Source organism: Heterodontus francisci, chromosome 45 (genome assembly GCF_036365525.1).
Source record: "Heterodontus francisci isolate sHetFra1 chromosome 45, sHetFra1.hap1, whole genome shotgun sequence".
In the NCBI taxonomy this organism is placed as follows: domain Eukaryota; kingdom Metazoa; phylum Chordata; class Chondrichthyes; order Heterodontiformes; family Heterodontidae; genus Heterodontus; species Heterodontus francisci.
Genome location: NC_090415.1, coordinates 22,353,204 through 22,373,525, shown reverse-complemented (window position 1 = coordinate 22,373,525; position 20,322 = coordinate 22,353,204). Strand labels below are relative to the sequence as shown.

At 47.8% G+C, this 20,322-nt stretch overlaps 1 protein-coding gene across 1 annotated transcript in view; it reads right to left on the bottom strand.

The window, feature by feature from the left end:
• Positions 1 to 20,322, bottom strand: part of rbfox1l (RNA binding fox-1 homolog 1, like) — a 120,263-nt gene that overhangs the window by 14,218 nt on the left and 85,723 nt on the right. The window contains exons 2-4 of the mRNA XM_068022337.1: positions 7,716 to 7,853; positions 2,426 to 2,479; positions 1,028 to 1,120 (exon numbers count right to left, since the gene is read on the bottom strand). Of these exons, the coding sequence (XP_067878438.1) occupies positions 1,028 to 1,120; positions 2,426 to 2,479; positions 7,716 to 7,853 (285 nt within the window). The remainder of the gene's footprint in view (positions 1 to 1,027; positions 1,121 to 2,425; positions 2,480 to 7,715; positions 7,854 to 20,322) is intronic.

The window sequence follows — 20,322 nt, the reverse complement described above, 5'->3', positions numbered from 1 at the left end:
CCCTCAATCTCTCCTCATAAGGCAATCCCGCCATCCCAGGGATTAGTTTGGTGAACCTCCGATGCCTTCCCTCCAAGGCAAGTATATCATATCAACATCCTGGGGGTTGTCATTGACCAGAAACTGAATTGGAGTAGCCATATAAATACAGTGGCTACAAGAGCAGGTCAGAGGCTGGGAATTCTGCGATTAGTATCTCACCTCCTGACTCCCCAAAGCCTGTCCACCATCTACAAGGCACAAGTCAGGAGTGTGTTGGAATGCTCTCCACTTCCCTGGATGGGTGCACCTCCAACAACACTCAAGAAGCTCAACACCATCCAGGACAAAGCAGCCCGCTTGATTGGCACCCCATCTACAAACACTCACTCCCTCCACCACTGACACACAGTGGCAGCAGTGTGTACCATCTACAAGATGCACTGCAGCAACGCACCAAGCTCCTTCGACAGCGCTGCCCAAACCCGCGACCTCTACCAACCAGAAGGACAAGGGCAGCAGATGCATGGGAACACCACTGCCTGCAAGTTCCCCTCCAAGTCACACACCATCCTGACTTGGAACTATATCGCCGTTCCTTCACTGTTGCTGGGTCAAACTCCTGGAACTCCCTTCTGAACAGCACTGTGGGTGTACCTACCCCACATGGAGTGCAGCGGTTCACGAAGGCAGCTCACCGCTACCTTCTCAGGGACTATTAGGGATGGGCAATAAATGCTGGCCTGGCCAGCGACTCCCACATCCCATGAATGAATAAAAAAAAACTTATGGTACAAGGGCTAGGGGACACAGATTTGGGCAAGAGATGAAGGGGGACGATGAGGAAGCACTTTTTTACACAACGGGTGGTAATGACCGGGAACTCGCTGCCTACGAGGGTGGTGGAAGTGGAGACGATGAATGATGTTGCATGAATTTCCTCCTATTGGATTCAACATTGAAACACTTGGTCAATCACTTACTTGGTCACTCTCCACACGGGTTACCAGACCCTCCACTGAGGGTGGAACTGCTTGTGCTCACGTACCTCGATCTTTCGCCCCTCCACAATGGTGCCATTCAACTTCTCCCGAGCCCCGTCTGCATCCAGGCTGTTCTCAAAGGTCACGAAACCGAACCCCTGTAAAAGAAGAGGTGGAACCACAGTCAGAAGAGACTCCATGGCATGCAAGCAAATTGTACTCAAGGCAAGGAGGCAGGCAATGGAGTGAAAGGAACTGGGGTGAGATGGGGGGGTGAGGGGGAAACAGCTGCATGAGCTGCAGAGGATTGAAATCCTAGCCGGAGCACTGAGAAAACTGTACTGGCGGAGAACAAGGAGGAAATAAAGGTGACAGGAAGGATCAGATGAAGGGAGTGCAGCATAGATTTGTCAGAATGATTCCTGGACTCCAAGGATTAAATTAGAGTGATTACACAAACTAGGGTTCTATTTCCTGGAATTTATCATTTTAAGGGGTGATTTGATCGCAGTTTTTAAGATATTAAGGGAAACTGACAGGGGAGATGAAGCAAAATTATTTCTGGAAGCTCCATATATTAATGCACAGGGCCCCGTTCTTTGCAGACGGAAAGAACATGTACACACATTGCGCCTGTTTCAGCTGAGCAAAAGGAAGTGACAACCATTCGTTGGTTCATTCCTCAGGGCAATGCCTTTGACCAATCAGAATCTACCTGCCAAGTAATCAGCACTCTCTTCTCATACAGGATAACTGTGTTGCTTTCCCTGACATTGGTATTCTTGCGGATTGCCCTGATGAGTGCAAGGCGAAAAGTTTCAACAAAATGCCTCTGTTTTCAGCAAGACTCAAATTCTGTACTGCCAAATGACTAAAACTATTTCTGCTGGTTGGGGAGTCTAGGACTAGGGGGCATGGTCGAAAAATTAAAGCCAGACCTTTCAGGAGTGAAATTAGGAAACAGTTCCACGCACAAAGGGTTTGGGCAAGAGATGCAGGGAGGGAACGTGAGGAAGAAGTTTTTTTCACGCAGCGGGCGGTGATGACCTGGAACTCGCTGCCTAGGAGGGTGGTGGAAGCACAGGCAATCGGGGTAATAAAGCTACAGTTAATCGTCGAATTGGGCGTGATAACTAGACGACGAGATGTAAAGTTAACTGCGAAACTGAGCTTGGAAACGAGACGGTGCCTAAATAATTACAGCAGGCAGAGGTCAAGGGAGATGGGAAGAAATGGATGGAGGGAGGAGGCGTGACAGATGTAAGATAGAAGATAGGGAGGGTAGGTAAGAAGGGAGAGAGGATGGAAGCAGGGAAGGGATGGATGAAAAGGATGGATGGCGGAAGGAAGGATGGAAGTAGAATTGGCAGGAGAAGATGAAAGAAAATTGGATAGAAAATTGAAAAGAGAAGGATGGGCGAAAAGCAGGCACTGAGAAAAGCAAAGGGCGCAACAATACGAACCTTCGATCCTCGCTCATTGAAGATAATTTCAACGTCTAGGATTTTACCAAATTGCTAAAAGACAAAGAAACGGAGGTTAGAAACAGACGACGATGCATGAGAAGCCCAACTGCGAATGGTTACTTGTAGGCCACGTGGTTGAAAAAAGAGAACAGTGAGCGGAAACCGGGGAAACGCCCTCTCTTTACGAGCGATTGTCGCTCTCAACTCCAGGGATTGTTGTTGTGAGGGAAAACCGGCGGAAAAAACTAGCCACCCAATCTAATCCCACCTTCCAGCACCTGGTCCGTAGCTTTGCAGGTTACAACACTTCAGGTGCATGTCCAGGTACCTTTTAAATGAGTTGAGGGATTTCTGCCTCCAACACCAATCCGGGCAGTGAATTCCAGACACCCACCACCCTCTGGGTGATAAAGTATTTCCCTCATGTCCCCTCTAATCCTTCTACCAATCACCTTAAATCTGTGCCCCCTGGTAATTGACCTCTCCGCTAGGGGAAACAGGTCCTTCCAGTCTACTCTATCTAAGCCCCTCATAATTTTGTACACCTCAATTCAGTCACCCCTCAGCCTCCTCAGTTCTAAGGAAAACAACCATAGCCCATCCAATCTTTCATCAAAGCTGCAACTTTCAAGCCCTGGCAACATTCCTGTAAATCTCCTCTGTACTCTCTCCAGAGCAATTATGTCCTTTCTGTAATGTGGTGACCAGAACTGTACGCAGTACTCCAGCTGTGGCCTAACCAGCGTTTTATACAGTCCCAGCATTACATGCCTGCTTTTGAATTCTATACCTTGGCCAATAAAGGAAAGCATTCCATATGCCTTCTTCACCACTCTATCTACCTGTCCTGCCCACCTTTAGGGACCTGTGGACATGCACTCCAAGATCTCTCACTTCTTCTAACCCTCTCAATATCCTCCCGTTTATTGTGCATTCCCTCGCTTTATTTGCTCTCCCCCAATGCATTACCTCACACTTCTCTGGATTGAATTCCTTTTGCCACTTTCCCACCCACTCAACCAACCCATTGATATCATTCTGGAGTCTATGGCTTTCCTCTTCACTATCAACTACACGGCCAATTTTTGTGTCATCAGCAAATTTCCCAATCATGCCTCCCACATTTAAGTCCAAATCATGAATATATACCACAAACAGCAAGGTTTCAATAAGATAGACAAAGGATTGTACAGGGACTAGGGGGAACAGATTTAAGGCCTTGGGCAGGGAGGGGAATCTGAGAAGGAGGTTTTTTTTTAACACGATACGTGGTAATGACCTGGATCTCACTGCCTCCGGGGGTGGTGGAAGTGGGGACGATGAATGCTTTCAAAAGGAAATTGGATGGGCAGCTGAGAGAAAGAAACTTGCAGGGCGACAGGGATCGAGGGGGGAATGGGACTGCCTGGAGTGCTCTACAGAGTGAGGGCATGTGGGGAGTAAGACCAGGACGGAAGGCCTCTACTTTAATGCCAGGAGTATTGCAGGTAAAACGGATGAGTTAAGGGCAATGATTGACACATGGAATTGTGATATAGTAGCCATCACGGAGACATGGTTGAGGGAGGGGCAGGATTGGCAGCTCAATATCCCGGGATATAGAATCTTCAGGCGAGGCAGAGGAGGGGGTAAAAGAGGAGGGGGCATTGCAATATTAGTTAAGGAGTCAGTTACTGCAGTCAAGAGAGACGATATCTTGAAGGGGGCATCAAATAAAGCTTTATGGGTATAGGAATAAAAAGGGACAGCCGCATTGTTAGGTGTTTATTATAGACCCCCAGATAGTCAGCGGGAGATTGAGGAACAAATATGTGCGTAATTCACAGAGGTGTGTAAAAATAATAATGGGGTAATTATATTAGGTGATTTCAACTTTCCCAACATTAATTGGGATAGTCATCGTGTTAAGGGCTTAGATGGAGTGGAGATCTTAAAATGTACACAGGAGAACTTTTTAGCTTAATATGTAGAGGATCCAACAAGGGAGGGTGCAGTGCTGGACCTAATTCTGGGGAATGAAGCCGGACAGGTGGTTGATGTGTTGGTGGGGGGGCATTTTGGTGATAGCGACCATAACATGGTTGTTATGGAGAAAGAAATAGACAAGTTGCAAAAAAAGGTTTTGGATTGGGGGAGAGTGAATTTTAGTAAAATAAGGCAGGATCTGGCCAAGGTAGACTGGAAAGAGTTACTTGTCGGGAAATCTACAGAAGAGCAGTGGGGGACATTCAAAAAGGAAATGGGGAGGGTACAGGCCCAACATGTTCCCTCTAGGGTAATAGGTAGGAGCAACAAGCCCAGAGAACCGTGGATGACTAGAAACATTCAGGGTATGATGAGAAGGAAAAGAGAGGCTTTTAGCAAATACAAGGAGAGCAAATCAATGGAAGCATTAGTGGAGTACAGAAAGTGTAGGATGGAGCTTAGGAAAGCAATTAGGAGAGCAAAGAGGGGATATGAGAAAGTTCTGGCTGGTAAAAGTAGGGAAAATCCCAAGATATGCTATAAGTATATCAATGGGAAGAGGATAACCAGGGAAAGAGTAGGACCCATTAGGGACCAAGGGGGAAATTCATGGGTGGAGCCAGAGGACATTGGTAGGGTGTTGAATGAATACTTCACATCTGTCTTCACCCAAGAGAATGAGGATGTAGATATGGAACTTAGAGAGAGAGACTGTGAGGTTCTTGAGCAAATTGTCATAGGGAGTGACAAGGTATTGGAGGTTTTGGAAGGCTTAAAAGTGGACAAATCTCCAGGGCCGGACGATTTGTGTCCCAGGATGCTGTGGGTGGCGAGGGTGGAGATTGCAGAGGCTCTGACCCTAATTTTTAATTCCTCTCTGGCCACGGGGGAGGTGCCAGAGGACTGGAGAACAGCTAATGTGGTCCCACTATTTAAGAAAGGTTGTAGAGATAAGCCAGGGAACTACAGACCAGTGAGTCTCATGTCAGTGGTAGGGAAACTATTGGAGAAAATTCTGAAGGAGAGAATCTATCACCACTTGGAGAGTCAAAATTTGATCAGGAATAGTCAGCATGGCTTTGTCAGAGGAAGGTCATGCCTAACAAACTTGATTGCATTTTTTGAGCATGTGACCAGGTGTGTAGATGAGGGTAGTGCAGTTGATGTAGTTTACATGGATTTCAGCAAAGCCTTTGACAAGGTCTCACATGGGAGACTTATCAAGAAAGCAAATGCACATGGGATACAGGGTAACTTGATAAGATGGATTCAAAATTGGCTTAGCTGTAGGAGGCAGAGAGTGATGACAGACGGCTGTTTTAGTGACTGGAAGCCAGTGTCCAGTGGCGTACCACAGTGATCTTGCTGGGTCTCCTATTGTTTGTCATTTATATAAACGACATAGATGACTATGTGGGGGGTAGGATCAGTAAGTTCGCAGATGACACAAAGATTGGCCGAGTGGTTAACAGTGAGGTGGAGTGTCTTAGGTTACAGGAAGATATAGACGGGATGGTCAAATGGGCAGAAAAGTGGCAGATGGAATTTAACGCTGAAAAGTGTGAGGTGATACACTTCGGAAGGAGTAATGTGACATGGAAGTATTCAATGAATGGCCTGACACTGGGAAGTTCCGAGGAACAAAGGGACCTTGGCATGTTTGTCCATAGATCTCTGAAGGCAGAAGGGCAGGTTAATAGGATGGTGAAAAAGGCATATGGGACACTTGCCTTTATCAATCGAGGCATAGATTACAGAAGCAGGGAGGTCATGTTGGAGTTGTACAGAACTTTGGTAAGGCCACAGCTGGAGTACTGTGTGCAATTCTGGTCACCACGTTAAAGGAAGGATGTGATTGCATTGGAGGGGGTGCAGAGGTGATTCACCAGGATGTTGCCTGGGATGGAACATTTAAGCTATGAAGAGAGGTTCGATAGGCTTGGGTTGTTTTCGCTGGAGCAGAGCAGACTGAGGGGTGACCTGATCGAGGTGTACAAGATTATGAGGGACATGGACAGGGTGGATAGGGAGTAGCTGTTCCCCTTAGTTGAAGGGTCAGTTACGAGGGGTCACAAGTTTAAGGTGAGTGGCGGGAGGTTTAAGGGGGACTTGAGGAAGAACCTTTTTACCCAGAGGGTGGTGACAGTCTGGAATGCCCTGCCTGGGAGGGTGGTAGATGCAGGTTGCCTCACATCCTTTAAAAAGTACCTGGATGAGCACTTGGCATGTCATAACATTCAAGGCTATGGGCCAAGTGCTGGCAAATGGGATTAGGTAGACAGGTCAGGTGTTCTAATGCATCGGTGCAGACTCGATGGGCCGAAGGGCCTCTTCTGCACTGTATTATTCTGTGATTCTGTGATACTCCTGTACTCAAATCGTCTTCTGATTGAGGCTAACATACCATTAGCCTGCTTAATTGCTTGCTGCACCTGCACGTTAACTTTCAGTGACTTATTGACAAGGACACCCAGGTCCCTTTGTACATCTACACTTTCTAATCTCTTACCATTTAAGAAATACTCTGCACATCTATTCCTCCAACCAAAGTGGATAACCTCACATTTGTCCACATTATATTCCTTCTGCCACTCACTAAGTCTGTCCAAATCCCCTTGAAGCCGCTTTGCATCTTCCTCACAACACACATTCCCACCTAGTTTTGTGTCATCCGCGAACTTGGAAATATTACATTTGGTCCCCACATCCAAATCATTGATGTATATTGTGAACAGCTGGGGCCTAAGCACTGATCCCTGCGGCACCCCACTAGTCACAGCCTGCCAACGCGAGAATGGCCCTTTTATTCCTACTCTCTGTTTTCTGCCTGTTAACCAATCCTGAATCCATGCCAGTATATTACCTCCTATCCCATCTGCTTTAATTTTGCTAACCAACCTCCTGTGGGGGGCTTTATCAAAAGCCTTCTGAAAATCCAAGTACACCACGTCCACCGATTCCCCTTTATCAATTCTGTTAGTAACATCCTCAAAAAACTCCAACAGGTTCATCAAGCATGATTTCCCATTCATAAATCCATGTTGACTATGCCCAATCAGATCATCATTATCCAAGTATCCATTTATCACCTCCTTTAGAATAGATTCCAGCCTTTTCCCAATGACTGATGTAAGGCTAATGGGTCTGTAATTCCCTGTTTTCTCTCTCCCGCACTTCCGACAAGGACTCTCACACTCTTTCCGAAAGTGTGGCGACCAGAACTGGACGCAATGATCCAGTCAGGGGGTGGAGGGGGGCCTAACCGGAGCTTTATCCCTCTTTATAAACAGAAATCTCGGCGCACGGCCACACACACACTCACCCCAAACATCTGCCGCAAGTCTGGGTCCCTGAAACGGAAGGGGATGTTCGACACGTGCAGCCGCTTTGGCTGAGCTTTGCTGTCCTCGGGGTCTGGAGACTGCTGCGATGTGTCCTGCTCGCCCACGTCCTCGGGTTGCTGCCGGGAGAAAAACAAAAAACAAAAAATAGGAAAGAACAAAGACTCGGTCGGCCGGAGAGGTGGTGACTGGGCATTGCAGAGGCTCGTCCTGCTCTGCCTTTCCGTGCTTAGTTGTCCAAGCCGCGGAGGCTGGCTCCCGGGAGACGTTAGCCTCGGGCATGCTTAGCAAGCCAGGCTGACGTTCCCGTCTCTCAGCTATGTCCAAAAGTCCGGGAAGCCACAAGAATAGATCATGTCATGTCTGTTTATGGAGCCTCGAATGCGGGATTCTGACATGTCACTGTCGGGGAAGCTTACACTGATGCCTGTCAAATGCCCTTCATACTGTAGCACGCCTCCAGGGTACTAACCAACTCCCGAACCCCACCACCTCCGCCCCAGTGCCACCAAGTAACCGGGAGAGGCCAGTTGATGCAAAGTCGGCGAAGGGGGCCCGGACGGAGCAGGGACAGAGAGTTGTGGGGGGAGGGGTGGGGGGGGCGAAAGAACAGTCCCCATTGGCGGAAGCGCGGAGAACCAGAATTCACCGCTTCAGTGGGATGGGGGGGAAGAAACGGACACGAGGGAATGAATGGGCTCCTTCAGCACTGTAGACATTCTGGGATCCCCTTGCGGCTGAAGATTTCACATCTATTATTCAGCGCCAAGCCAGTGAGCCCCTGGGATGAATGGATTAGACAGGATCAGGGGAGTAACTTACAATATTGGGACAGATAGAGTGACACTCCAGGCATGCTGGTGGGGCGGCTATAATATCATCACCAGTCTGTGATGTGCTCTGTATCATGTCCTTTCAACACTGGGGCACTATAATACTGAGACACATGCAGGGTCCTCCCAATATGTCCCTGGGCGATTAAGCTGCATGCAATAATGCCCTCTCGTCATGAACCCCAAACCCACACCACTGGAATTTGTCCACTGTTTAATGGATCTTACCAAAGTTGGGAGATGGAAGCACCCCTGCCCGCCGCCCCGCTTAATAAAATGAAACCACCGTGATACAACGCAGCATCACACTCAGTCAATAGCTCAGACCGCCGGTGAGATGGATGTGAGTACTGAGTCCAGATGCCCGCCTTCGGACATGCACAAACCTTCAGGGTGGCATCACCAACATGCTGAGCACATTGGGGGGGGGGGGGGTGGTGGAGAGTGTTGTGAAGGGGGGGGGGAAAGGGTTGTTGTGTTACACAGCCACAACTTTGCCAAGACAAGCGGGCACCGCCCCCGCCCTTGCCCCTCCCCCTGAGTCATGCCATCTGGAAGCGCTTCGATTATTCTCCTAACCCACCCCGGGCACAGGGCTGCGGCGGGTGGGTGCGAAGTTTCCCGTGCGACAGACGGAAAAGGCTGTCCGTGCCTCGACAGCATCCCGACGCGCCTGCCGGGCGGCTGCACCGTTACCCTACCCCGCCGCCCGCCCACACACACACACACACACGCTCCCCCCCCTGCCAATCCCGCCACTGGGACCCGCATCCACCCGCCTCACCATGCAAGGTATGCCCGCGCCAACACAATCCCGCCAACGCCCCCTCAACCTTTCGCACGATGCATCAGGCCACGATGCTCTCAAGGCTAATGTGGTATTAAGAGAAGCCGAGCGTGGGGCTGGAGAGGTGAGGTCCTTGGGGAAGCAGGCGATGTGAGGGAAAGGGAGGGCAGGGAGGAGGGAGGGAGGGAGGCAAGGGGGATGGGGTAGCAGAGGTGAGAGAGTTTGCAAGCTGTGGCCCGAGGTGTATCTTTCATGTAAAACTTTGAGCTGGGGAGAATGCTGTACCCTACAGTCAGTGCCCTGGAGATTAATTGTAACACATCTCACTGGAATGTGGTGACGTGAAGATGTGAAACGTAGTGGGGCAAGGGGCAGCTCCCATTGGCACTGGCGACGCGGGTTCAAATCCCCAACCCGGTGGCTGGCGTGCCTTAAATTCAACAGGTTAATAAATTCAATGACTCAATTCAAAAATAAATCTGGAGTTGAAAGCTCCTCTCGGGAATGGTGAGCCCGAAACCATCAACGATTGTCGCAACAAAAAAAAAAAAACCCCCATCCGGTTCACTCACGCCCCGCAGGGACGGAAATCTGCCAGCCTCAGCCGGTCTGGCCTACATGCGACTCCAGACCCACATCAATGTGGTTGACTCCTAACTGCCCTCCGAAATGGCCCATCAAGACGCTCACTTGTCGAGGGATGAGCAACAGATGCCAGTGACGCCCGCATCCCATGATAGAATTTGATAAAAAAACACACCTCCCCCTCCCTAAATCCAGTTATTACCGAGGAAGGGCAAGTGGACCACAGGAGAGTGGGCCCCAGGGAGCTAGTGATCCACTTTGCTCTTGCATTATTCCATTCCCCTGTGGAAAATGGGTGAGGCGCTAAAATAGACAGGAGATTCCCTATCAGCGTTTTCATTCTGGCCCAGGTACGTTCAGACCAGCCATTTATACTTTCCCACGTTAGGGATAGGAAACACGCTGGCCTCCAACAGGCCGGGGGCACGTGCCCATCTCCTGCCAGCCTGCCCTCTGCCCACAAGCCTTCAGATCGCACTGCGCCAGGTCCGCGAACAGCACCTCGGGGAGCGATTGCATGCCAATGCTCAGCTCAGACTGTTACATCGAAAGACAGGCTCCACATACAAAAGGGGCGGGAAAGGGCAGCGGAGAAACTCGGGTCAAAAGCCTTAGGGAGAGTTGAGGGTTGTACCAAGAAACGGTCATCACAGGCATGTGCGGTGAGTACTGATTATTGATTACTGATTAATTTTCCAATCCGGGAGAGGGGAAGGGGAGGACGTTCACAATGCAAAATGCCCTTTCAAAACCTGGAGGAGACGGGGGGAGGTCCGCGCTCTGGGTCTTTCTGCCCTATCGCAGTCTCCACACCAGCGGGGAGAAAGAGAGTGGGGGTACGCACAGTCACAGGCTAAACGGAGAGAACACGGGAGAGGTGGACGAGGGGAGGCAGAGACGGAGAGAGAGGCAGAAAGAAAGAGAGAGGGAGAGAGAAGGGACCAAAGACTGGAAAACTGAGAGGTACAGAGAGAGAGACAGAGAACGAGAGACAGAGACAGAAAGAAAGGGAGAAAGACAGACAGAGACACACACAGAAAGACGGAGACAGAAAGAAAGAGTGACAGAGACAGGCAGAGAGAGGGAGACAGACAGAGGGAGACAGGCAGAGAGAGGGAGACAGTGAGAGACAGAGGGACAGACAGAGAGAGAGACAGTGAGAGATAGATAATGAGAGAGATACAGACATACAGACAGAGAAAGAGAGACAGAGAGACAGAGACAGAGAGAGTGAGAGAGACAGAGACAGACAGAGAGACAATCAGACGAAGAGAGATAGAGAGTGAGAGAGAGACAGAGAGAGAGGGTGTCAGAGACAGAGTGAGAGAGACAGACAGATAGATAGCGAAAGGGACAGACAGACAGAGAAAGAGAGAGAGAAGCAGAAATAGAGAGAGAAGCAGAAATAGAGAGGCTGAGTGAGACAGTGAGAGAGAGAGAGACAGACAGAGACAGGCACTGAAAGACAGTGTGAGATAGTGAGAGAGAGAGGCAGAAAGAGTTAGAGAGCACGAGCGATAGACTCCTGTTTAGGCACAGACACAGACAGAGAGGCAGGAAAGCAACAATTTGCATTTACACACAGCCTTGAATGTACTAAAACACTCCAAGGCACTTTACAGGAGCGTTAGAAATTTGACACCGAGCCGCCTAATGAAATGTTAATGTACATGACCAAAAGCTTGGTCAAAGAGGGAGCTTTTAAAGAACGTCTTAAAGGAAGAGAGAGAGGCGGAGAGGTTTGGGATAGAATTCCAGAGTTTATGGGCCCCCAGGACAGCTGAAGGCACGGCCACCAATGGTGGAGCGATAGGAATCGGGGGACGTTCAAGAGGCCGGGATCGGAGGAGAGCAGAGATCTCGGAGGGCTGTAGGGGGCTGGAGGAGGTTACAGAGATAGGGAGGGGAGTGTGAGGGGCCCTGGAGGGATTTGAACAGGAGGATGAGAATTTTACAATCGAGGTGTTGCCTGACTGGAATCCAGTGTAGGTCAGCGAGGACGGGGGGGTGGGGTGAGAGGTGAACGGGACTCTGTGTGAGTTAAGACACGGGGGTAGCAGCGTTTTGAATGACCTCAAGTTTACAGAGAGTAGAATGTGGGAGAGCAGCCAGGAGTGCGTTGGAATAGCCAAGTCTAGAGGTAAGGAAGACATGAATGAGGGTTTCAGTAGCCGATGAGCTGAGACAGGAGCGGAGTCGAGCGATGTTACGGAGGTGGAAATAGGCGGACTTGGTAGTGGCACCAGGGAGAGGGATGGAGTCGGTGACTCGGGAACCGTGTTTGGATTGAGGACCGGAAACAATGGCTTCAGTCTCTCCGATATTTAACTGGAGGGGATTTGTGCTGATCCAGTGCCGGATGTGGGATGAGCAGTCTGATAGTTTAACAACAGTGGAGGATTGGAGAGAGGTGGTGGTGAGGTAGAGCTGGGTGTTTTCAGTGTACATGTAAAAACTGACACTGCGCTTTCAGATGATGTCGCCGAGGGGCAGCACGTAGATGAGAAACAGGAGGGGAGCCAAGGATAGATACTCAGGGGACACCAAAGGTAACAGTGCGGGGGCAGGAAGAGATGTCATTGCAAGTGATTCTCTGTCTACGATTAGGTAGATAAGAATGGAACTGGGTGAGAGCAGTCCCACCCAGCTGGACGACAGTGGAGAGGCGTTGGAGGAGGATGGTGCGGTCAACCATGTCAAAGGCTGCAGACAGGTCGAGAAGGATGAGGAGCGAAAGTTACAGTCATACAGGACGTCAGCTCAACAGATCGCTAGCTACAGAGTGTGGGAGTAGAGATGACAGAGAAAGAGTGAGAAAGAGTGAGAGAGAGAGAGAGAGAGCAAGGCAGAAATACAGAGAGGGTATAAGAGAGAAAAAGAGATCGAAAGACTGAGAGAGAGAGAGAGAGAGAGAACAGAATGAAAAACCGAGTGAAGCAGAGAAAGAGAGACAGACACACAGGGACGAAGGGAAGGGAGAAGGATAGACGGGGGGGGAGGAGAAGGAAAAATGAACAGAGTCAGACCCAATGCAGTTTATATACAACACATTAACCTGGTGTGGTGATGATAGTGCGTCACTGAGCTCAATCTCTGCTGAGCGATTAACAGCCACACTCGACACGCCAGTGCCAGCAGCCCTCAGACAGATGCCCGTTAACCCCTGGCAGAGTTGAGCACCGACTGACCATCACCATCTCAGCATAGACGTGCCACCTATTCAGCGGTCACTGCCATTGGTGCATCTTAGTACGCCCGCCAGTGGAAGGGCGTTCCCAGTCGCTAGTTTAGATGCCAACGTCTCGGCTTACTTGGTTTACGATATCGTTGAGAATCGCCACTCAGGGAACATACCCAAGGCTGGGGGGTGGTGAGGGGTGGCCAGAGCAGCAGGTCTTGGCTTCAATGCTTGAGGCAGAGGGTGAGGCCTGGGAAACGACACGGCAACACCAAACCAGAAGTGACCAATGAATAGACGGAACGCCACCCAACCAACACTGACCATTCACGAGTGGACTGAAAGGAAGAGCCAAGCTCCTGTTTCCAATCACATATCTGCCTCTCCCACCATCCACACCCCTCCCCCCACACACTGCCTTTGACACCATTGATCATGCAAAAACCATTCAGCCCGTCCACCCGGTGCCCATGCTAGCTCTTCAACTGGACTCAACGGAGTAGATGCACTCGAATTTCCCATTCCCATTCGGGTTGGTGATTGGTTGCAGAGTGTTTCTCTTTCTCTCTCTAAACTAGGGATTTTGCTTAAACTAGCCGCCGGGAAATTGAACATTTCAATCAGGGTTAAGTAGGATAGTAAGTGAATTAAGGATACTGAGCAGGTCTGGGGGCATTAATAAAATTAATCGTTTAAACAAGGTACTAATTCAATTGTAAAAGAGGGAGTAGAGAGTCTTTAGATCATGGATGGGCAACTGCGACCTGTTGCGTGCAATTTCTGCACCATGTGGGAACTTCAGGACACTTCCTCTATCCTGGGCAACCATGTGTGTAGGAAGTGTCACCAGCTGATTTCCGAGCTGGATGGGCAGCTGGAGTCACCGCAGAGCATCAAGGAGGATGAGGGTTTCCTGGATCATACATTCCAGGGGGGGTGGTCACGCCGCAGGCAGTGAGAGTTCAGGATAGCAGGTGGGTGGGCAGGAGATGCAGGAGATCCAGGGAGTGTGTCACTCTCAAATTGGTACTCTGCATTAGTGGTGTTGGAAAGAGTGGATGTCCTTGACAGGGCAGGAAAAGAATCCAATTGGTTACAGTTGAGAAACAAGGGTATGATCACACTACAGTGGGTATTCTATAGGCCTCCAAATAGTGAGAGAGAGATAGAGGAGAAAATCTGCAGGGAAATCACAGAGATGTACAAGATCCATAGAGTGGTGATATCGGGGGACTTTAATTACCCAAATATCAATTGGGATAATGTTAGAGTAAAGGGTAAGGAGGGGGAAGGATTTCGGAAATGTGTTCAGGAGAACTTCCTTGATTAGTACGCTCTTGGTCCAACGAGAAAGGAGGCATCGCTGGATCTGCTGCTGGGAAATGAGGTGGGCCAAGTGGACCCAGTGCCTGTGGGGGTACACTTGGGTAAGAGCGATCATATCATAAGGTTTAGATCGGCAATGGAGAAGAGCAAGGAACAATATATTGTGGAACTTCTGAATTGGAAGAGGGCTAACTTCAATGGGATGCCAAGGAATCGAGTTGTTGTCGCATGGAACCAAAGACAGACAGGTAAAATGGTAATGGAAAAATGGGTGATCTTTCAGGAAGAGTTGTTTCAGGTACAGGCTAGGTACATTTCAGCAAGGGCAAATGGTAGGGGAACCAAAGCCAGGGCTCCTTGCATGATGAGGGAGATAGAGATTATGATGAATGAAAAAAAGCGGCTATATGATGCAGGTCAGGTAAATTCTTCCAAGCAAAAACCTGGCCAAAACACATTAAATTGAGAGGGGGGCTGAAGAGGAAAATATGCCAGGCAAAGAGAGAATATGAGAATGGAATGGCAGTTAACATAAACCCAAAAATCTTCTACCGGTGTGTAAATAGTGAGCAGGTAATAAGAGGTGGGGTGAGTCCCATTAGGGACAAAGAGGGTGATAAATTATTAGAGGCGTAGGGCAAGGTTAGAATTCTTGATCAGTACTTTTGTATCAGTGTTTACTAAGGAAGAGGATGCTGACAAAATATTAGTAGAAGCAGAGATGGTAGAGGTAATGGATAGGGTGAAAATTGATAGGCAGGATGTACTGGAAAGGCTGCCTATGTTTAGAGTGGATAAGTCACCTGGTCCAGATGGCTTACATCCCAGGTTGTTAAAGGATGTGGGGATGGAGATACCAGAAGGGCACGCCATAACTTTCCAATATATCTTTCTCTGGATACAGGGGAGGTGCCAGAGGATTAGAGAGTGGCAAATGTGAAAGAGTATGAAGACAGTCCAGTCAGTTCAACATCAATGGTGGGTAAGGATTTAGAAACAATAATGAGGGGGTAAAAAAAAATCAACCGACACTTTGTGAGGTTTGAGTTAATTAAGGATAGCCAGCACGGATTTGTAAAGAGCAGATCGTGCTTGACTAATCAAACTAAATGTTTTGATGAGGTGACAGAGAAGGTCGATGAAGGGAATGTGGTGGATGTTGTCTATCTGGATTTTAAGAAAGTGTCTGATAAAGTACCACACAAAATTCTGGTTAACAAAATTGAGGCTCATGGAATCATGCCAGCTTGGGATTTATTGAGAGAGTGGTCAGCAAAGCAGATGGGATCCTGGATTTCATCGATAGAGGGATAAAGTACAAAAGGAGGGAGGTTTTGCTGAACATTATAAAGCTCCGGTTAGGCCCCAACTGGAGAATTGTGTCCAGTTCTGGTCACCACACTTCAGGAAGGAGGTGAGGGCCCTTGAAAGGCTGCAGAGGAGATTTACCAGAATGGTTTCAGGGATGGGGGAATTTACTTAGGTTGGAAACGCTGGGATTGTTCACCCTGCAGCAAAGGAGATTGAGAAGGGATTTGATTGAGGTGTGCAAAGTTAAGAAAGGCTTGGATAGGGCAGACAAATACAAGTGGTTTCCATTACCTGGTGGTACAGGGACTGGAGGGCATCGATTTAAGTTTTGGGCAAGAGAAGCAGGGGGCATGAGAGGAAGATCTTTTTTATACAGCGAGTGGCAATGACCTGCAACTGACTGCCTGCGAGAGCGAGGGAAGGAAATCAGATGGGCACTGGAGGAGGAAAAAAGTTGCAGTTTTACGGGGATCGAATGGGACTACAGGGAGCTGGCAAGGTCTCAATAGGCTGAATAGTCCACTTCTGCACTGTAAAAGCTATGACACGATAATTAAGGTCCCCCTATAGCCAAAGTCATGGGATATAAGTTTTATCATAAGCAGATCAGCCTCCTGTTCAACTCCACCGCAACCCCACCACCACTAGCCCCCCTCCCCTCCCTCACACTCGCCCTCTCTCTTGATTTTCATTCCCACTACTCCAATTGAATACAGACTTGAGGAGTTTACTCATCTGTGTATGAATAACACTGAGGATTTAAAGATTTCACATGGGTTCTTCGTCTCAGTCCAACAGAAATCCGACTGCAACTTAAGACTCATACTATATTCAATGGCATATAGTACTAATCTATTACAGGAATACAGCTCAAATGCTTACTTCATAAAAGGAATTGGTTTCACAAGTCACGCAGAGCAGTTAAACAATGTCTTATCACATAGAGTAGTTACACAGTGTCATATCTCACAGAGCAGTTACACAGTGACATATCACACATGGCAGTTACACAGAGTCATATCACACAGAGCAGTTACACAGTGACATATCACACAGAGCAGTTACAGTGACATATCACACAGAGCTGTTACACAGAGTCATATCACACAGAGCAGTTACACAGTGACATATTACACAGACCAGTTACACAGTGACATCTCACACAGAGCAGTTACACAGTGTCATATCACACAGAGAGGTAACACAGTGTCATATCACACAGAGCAGTTACACAGTGACATCTCACACAGAGCAGTTACACAGTGTCATATCACACAGAGAGGATACACAGTGACATATCACACAGAGCAGTTACACAGTGACATATCACACAGAGTGGTTACACAGTGTCATATCACACACAGCAGTAACACAGTGACATCTCACACAGAGCAGTTACACGGTGTCATATCACACAGAGAGGTTACACAGTGTCATATCACATAGAGCAGTTACACAGTGACATATTACACAGAGCAGTTACACAGTGACATATCACATAGAGCAGTTACACAGTGACATATTACACAGAGCAGCTACACAGTGTCATATCTCACAGAGCAGTTACACAGTGACATATCACACAGAGCAGTTACACAGTGACATATCACATAGAGCAGTTACACAGTGACATATTACACAGAGCAGTTACACAGTGTCATATCTCACAGAGCAGTTACACAGTGACATATCACACAGAGCAGTTACACAGTGACATATCACACAGAGTGGTTAACAGTGTCATATCACACACAGCAGTTACACAGTGACATATCACACAGAGCAGATATACAGTGTCAAATCACACAGATCAGTTACACAGTGTCATACCTCACAGAGCAGTTACACATTGTTATATCATACAGAGCAGTTACACAGTGACATATCACACAGAGCAGATATACAGTGTCATATCAAACAGAACAGTTACACAGTGTCATATGTCACAGAGCAGTTAAACAGTGACATATCACACAGAGCGGTTAAAGAGTGTCATATCACACAGTGCAGTTACACAGTGTCATATGACATAGAGCGGTTACACAGTGTCATATTGCACAGAGCAGTTACACAGTGACATATGACACAGAGCAGTTACACAATGTCATATCACACAGAGCGGTTAAACAGTGTCATATCACACAGATCAGTGACACAGTGTCATAACACACAGAGCAGTTACACAGTGACATATGAATCAGAGCAGTTACACAGTGACATATCACACAGAGCAGTTATACAGTGTCATATCACACAGAGCAGTTACACAGTGTCATATCACACAGCGCAGTTACACAGTGTCATAACACACAGAGCAGTTACACAGCGACATCTCACACAGAGCAGTTATACAGTGTCATATCACACAGAGCAGTTCTTCTTTTGGGCCTCCTTATCTCGAGAGACAATGGATACGCGCCTGGAGGTGGTCAGTGGTTTGTGAAGCAGTGCCTGGAGTGGCTATAAAGGCCAATTCTGGAGTGACAGGCTCTTCCACAGGTGCTGCAGAGAAATTTGTTTGTTGGGGCTGTTGCACAGTTGGCTCTCCCCTTGCGCCTCTGTCTTTTTACACAGTGTCATATCACACAGATCAGTGACACAGTGTCATATCTCATAGAGCAGTTACACAGTGACATATCACACAGAGCAGTTATACAGTGTCATATCACACAGAGCAGTTACACAGTGTCATTTCACACAGAGCAAGTACATATTGTTATATCATACAGAGCAGTTACACAGTGTCGTATCACACAGAACAGTTACACAGTGTCATATCAACCAGATCAGTTACACAGTGTCATATCACACAGAGCAAGTACATATTGTTATATCATACAGAGCAGTTACACAGTGTCATATCACACAGATCAGTTACACAGTGTCATATCACACAGAGCAAGTACATATTGTTATATCATACAGAGCAGTTACACAGTGTCATATCACACAGAACAGTTACACAGTGTCATATCACACAGAGCAGTTACACATTGTTATATCATACAGAGCAGTTACACAGAGTCATATCACACAGAACAGTTACACAGTGACATATCACACAGAGCAGTTACACAGTGTCATATCACACAGAGCATTTACACAGTGACATATCACAGAGAGCAGTTACACAGTGTCATATCACACAGAACAGTTACACAGTGACATATCACACAGAGCAGTTACACAGTGACATATCACAGAGAGCAGTTAAACAGTGTCATATCACATCAGAGTGGTTACAGTGACATATCACACAGAGCGGTTACACAGTGATATCTCACACAGAGTGGATACACAGTGTCATATCACACAAAACAGTTACACAGTGTCACATCACACAGAGCGGTTACACAGTGTCATATCACACAGAGCAGTTACACAGTCTCATATCACACAGAGCAGTTACACATAGCCATATCACACAGAGCGGTCACATGGTGTCATATCACACAGAGCAGTTACACAGTCTCATTTCACACAGAGCAGTTACACAGTCTCATATCACACAGAACGGTCACACGGTGTCATATCACACAGAGCGGTTACACCGTGTCATATCACACAGATCGGTTACAGAGTGTCATATCAAACCGATCAGTGACACAGTGTCATAACACACAGAGCAGTTAGACAGTCTCATATCACACAGAGCAGTTACACAGTGTCATATCACACAGAGCGGTTACACAGTGTCATATCACACAGATCAGTGACACAGTGTCATAACACACAGAGCAGTTACACAGTGACATATCACACAGAGCAGTTACACAGTGACATATCACACAGAGCAGTTATACAGTGTCATATCACACAGAGCAGTTACACAGTGTCATATCACACAGCGCAGTTACACAGTGTCATAACACACAGAGCAGTTACACAGTGACATCTCACACAGAGCAGTTATACAGTGTCATATCACACAGAGCAGTTCTTCTTTTGGGCCTCCTTATCTCGAGAGACAATGGATACGCGCCTGGAGGTGGTCAGTGGTTTGTGAAGCAGCGCCTGGAGTGGCTATAAAGGCCAATTCTGGAGTGACAGGCTCTTCCACAGGTGCTGCAGAGAAATTTGTTTGTTGGGGCTGTTGCACAGTTGGCTCTCCCCTTGCGCCTCTGTCTTTTTACACAGTGTCATATCACACAGATCAGTGACACAGTGTCATATCTCATAGAGCAGTTACACAGTGACATATCACACAGAGCAGTTATACAGTGTCATATCACACAGAGCAGTTACACAGTGTCATATCACACAGCGCAGTTACACGGTGACATATCACACAGAGCAGTTACACAGTGACAAATCATACAGAACAGTTACACAGTGTCGTATCACACTGAGTGGGTACACAGTGTCATATCACACTGAGTGGGTACACAGTCTCATATCTCACAGAGCGGTTACACAGTATGATACCACACAGAGCAGTAACACAGTGTCATATCACACAGAGCGGTTACACAGTGCCATATCACACAGAGCTGTTACAGAGTCATATCACACAGAGCAGTTACACAGTGACATATCATACAGAGCAGTTACACAATGTCATATTACAC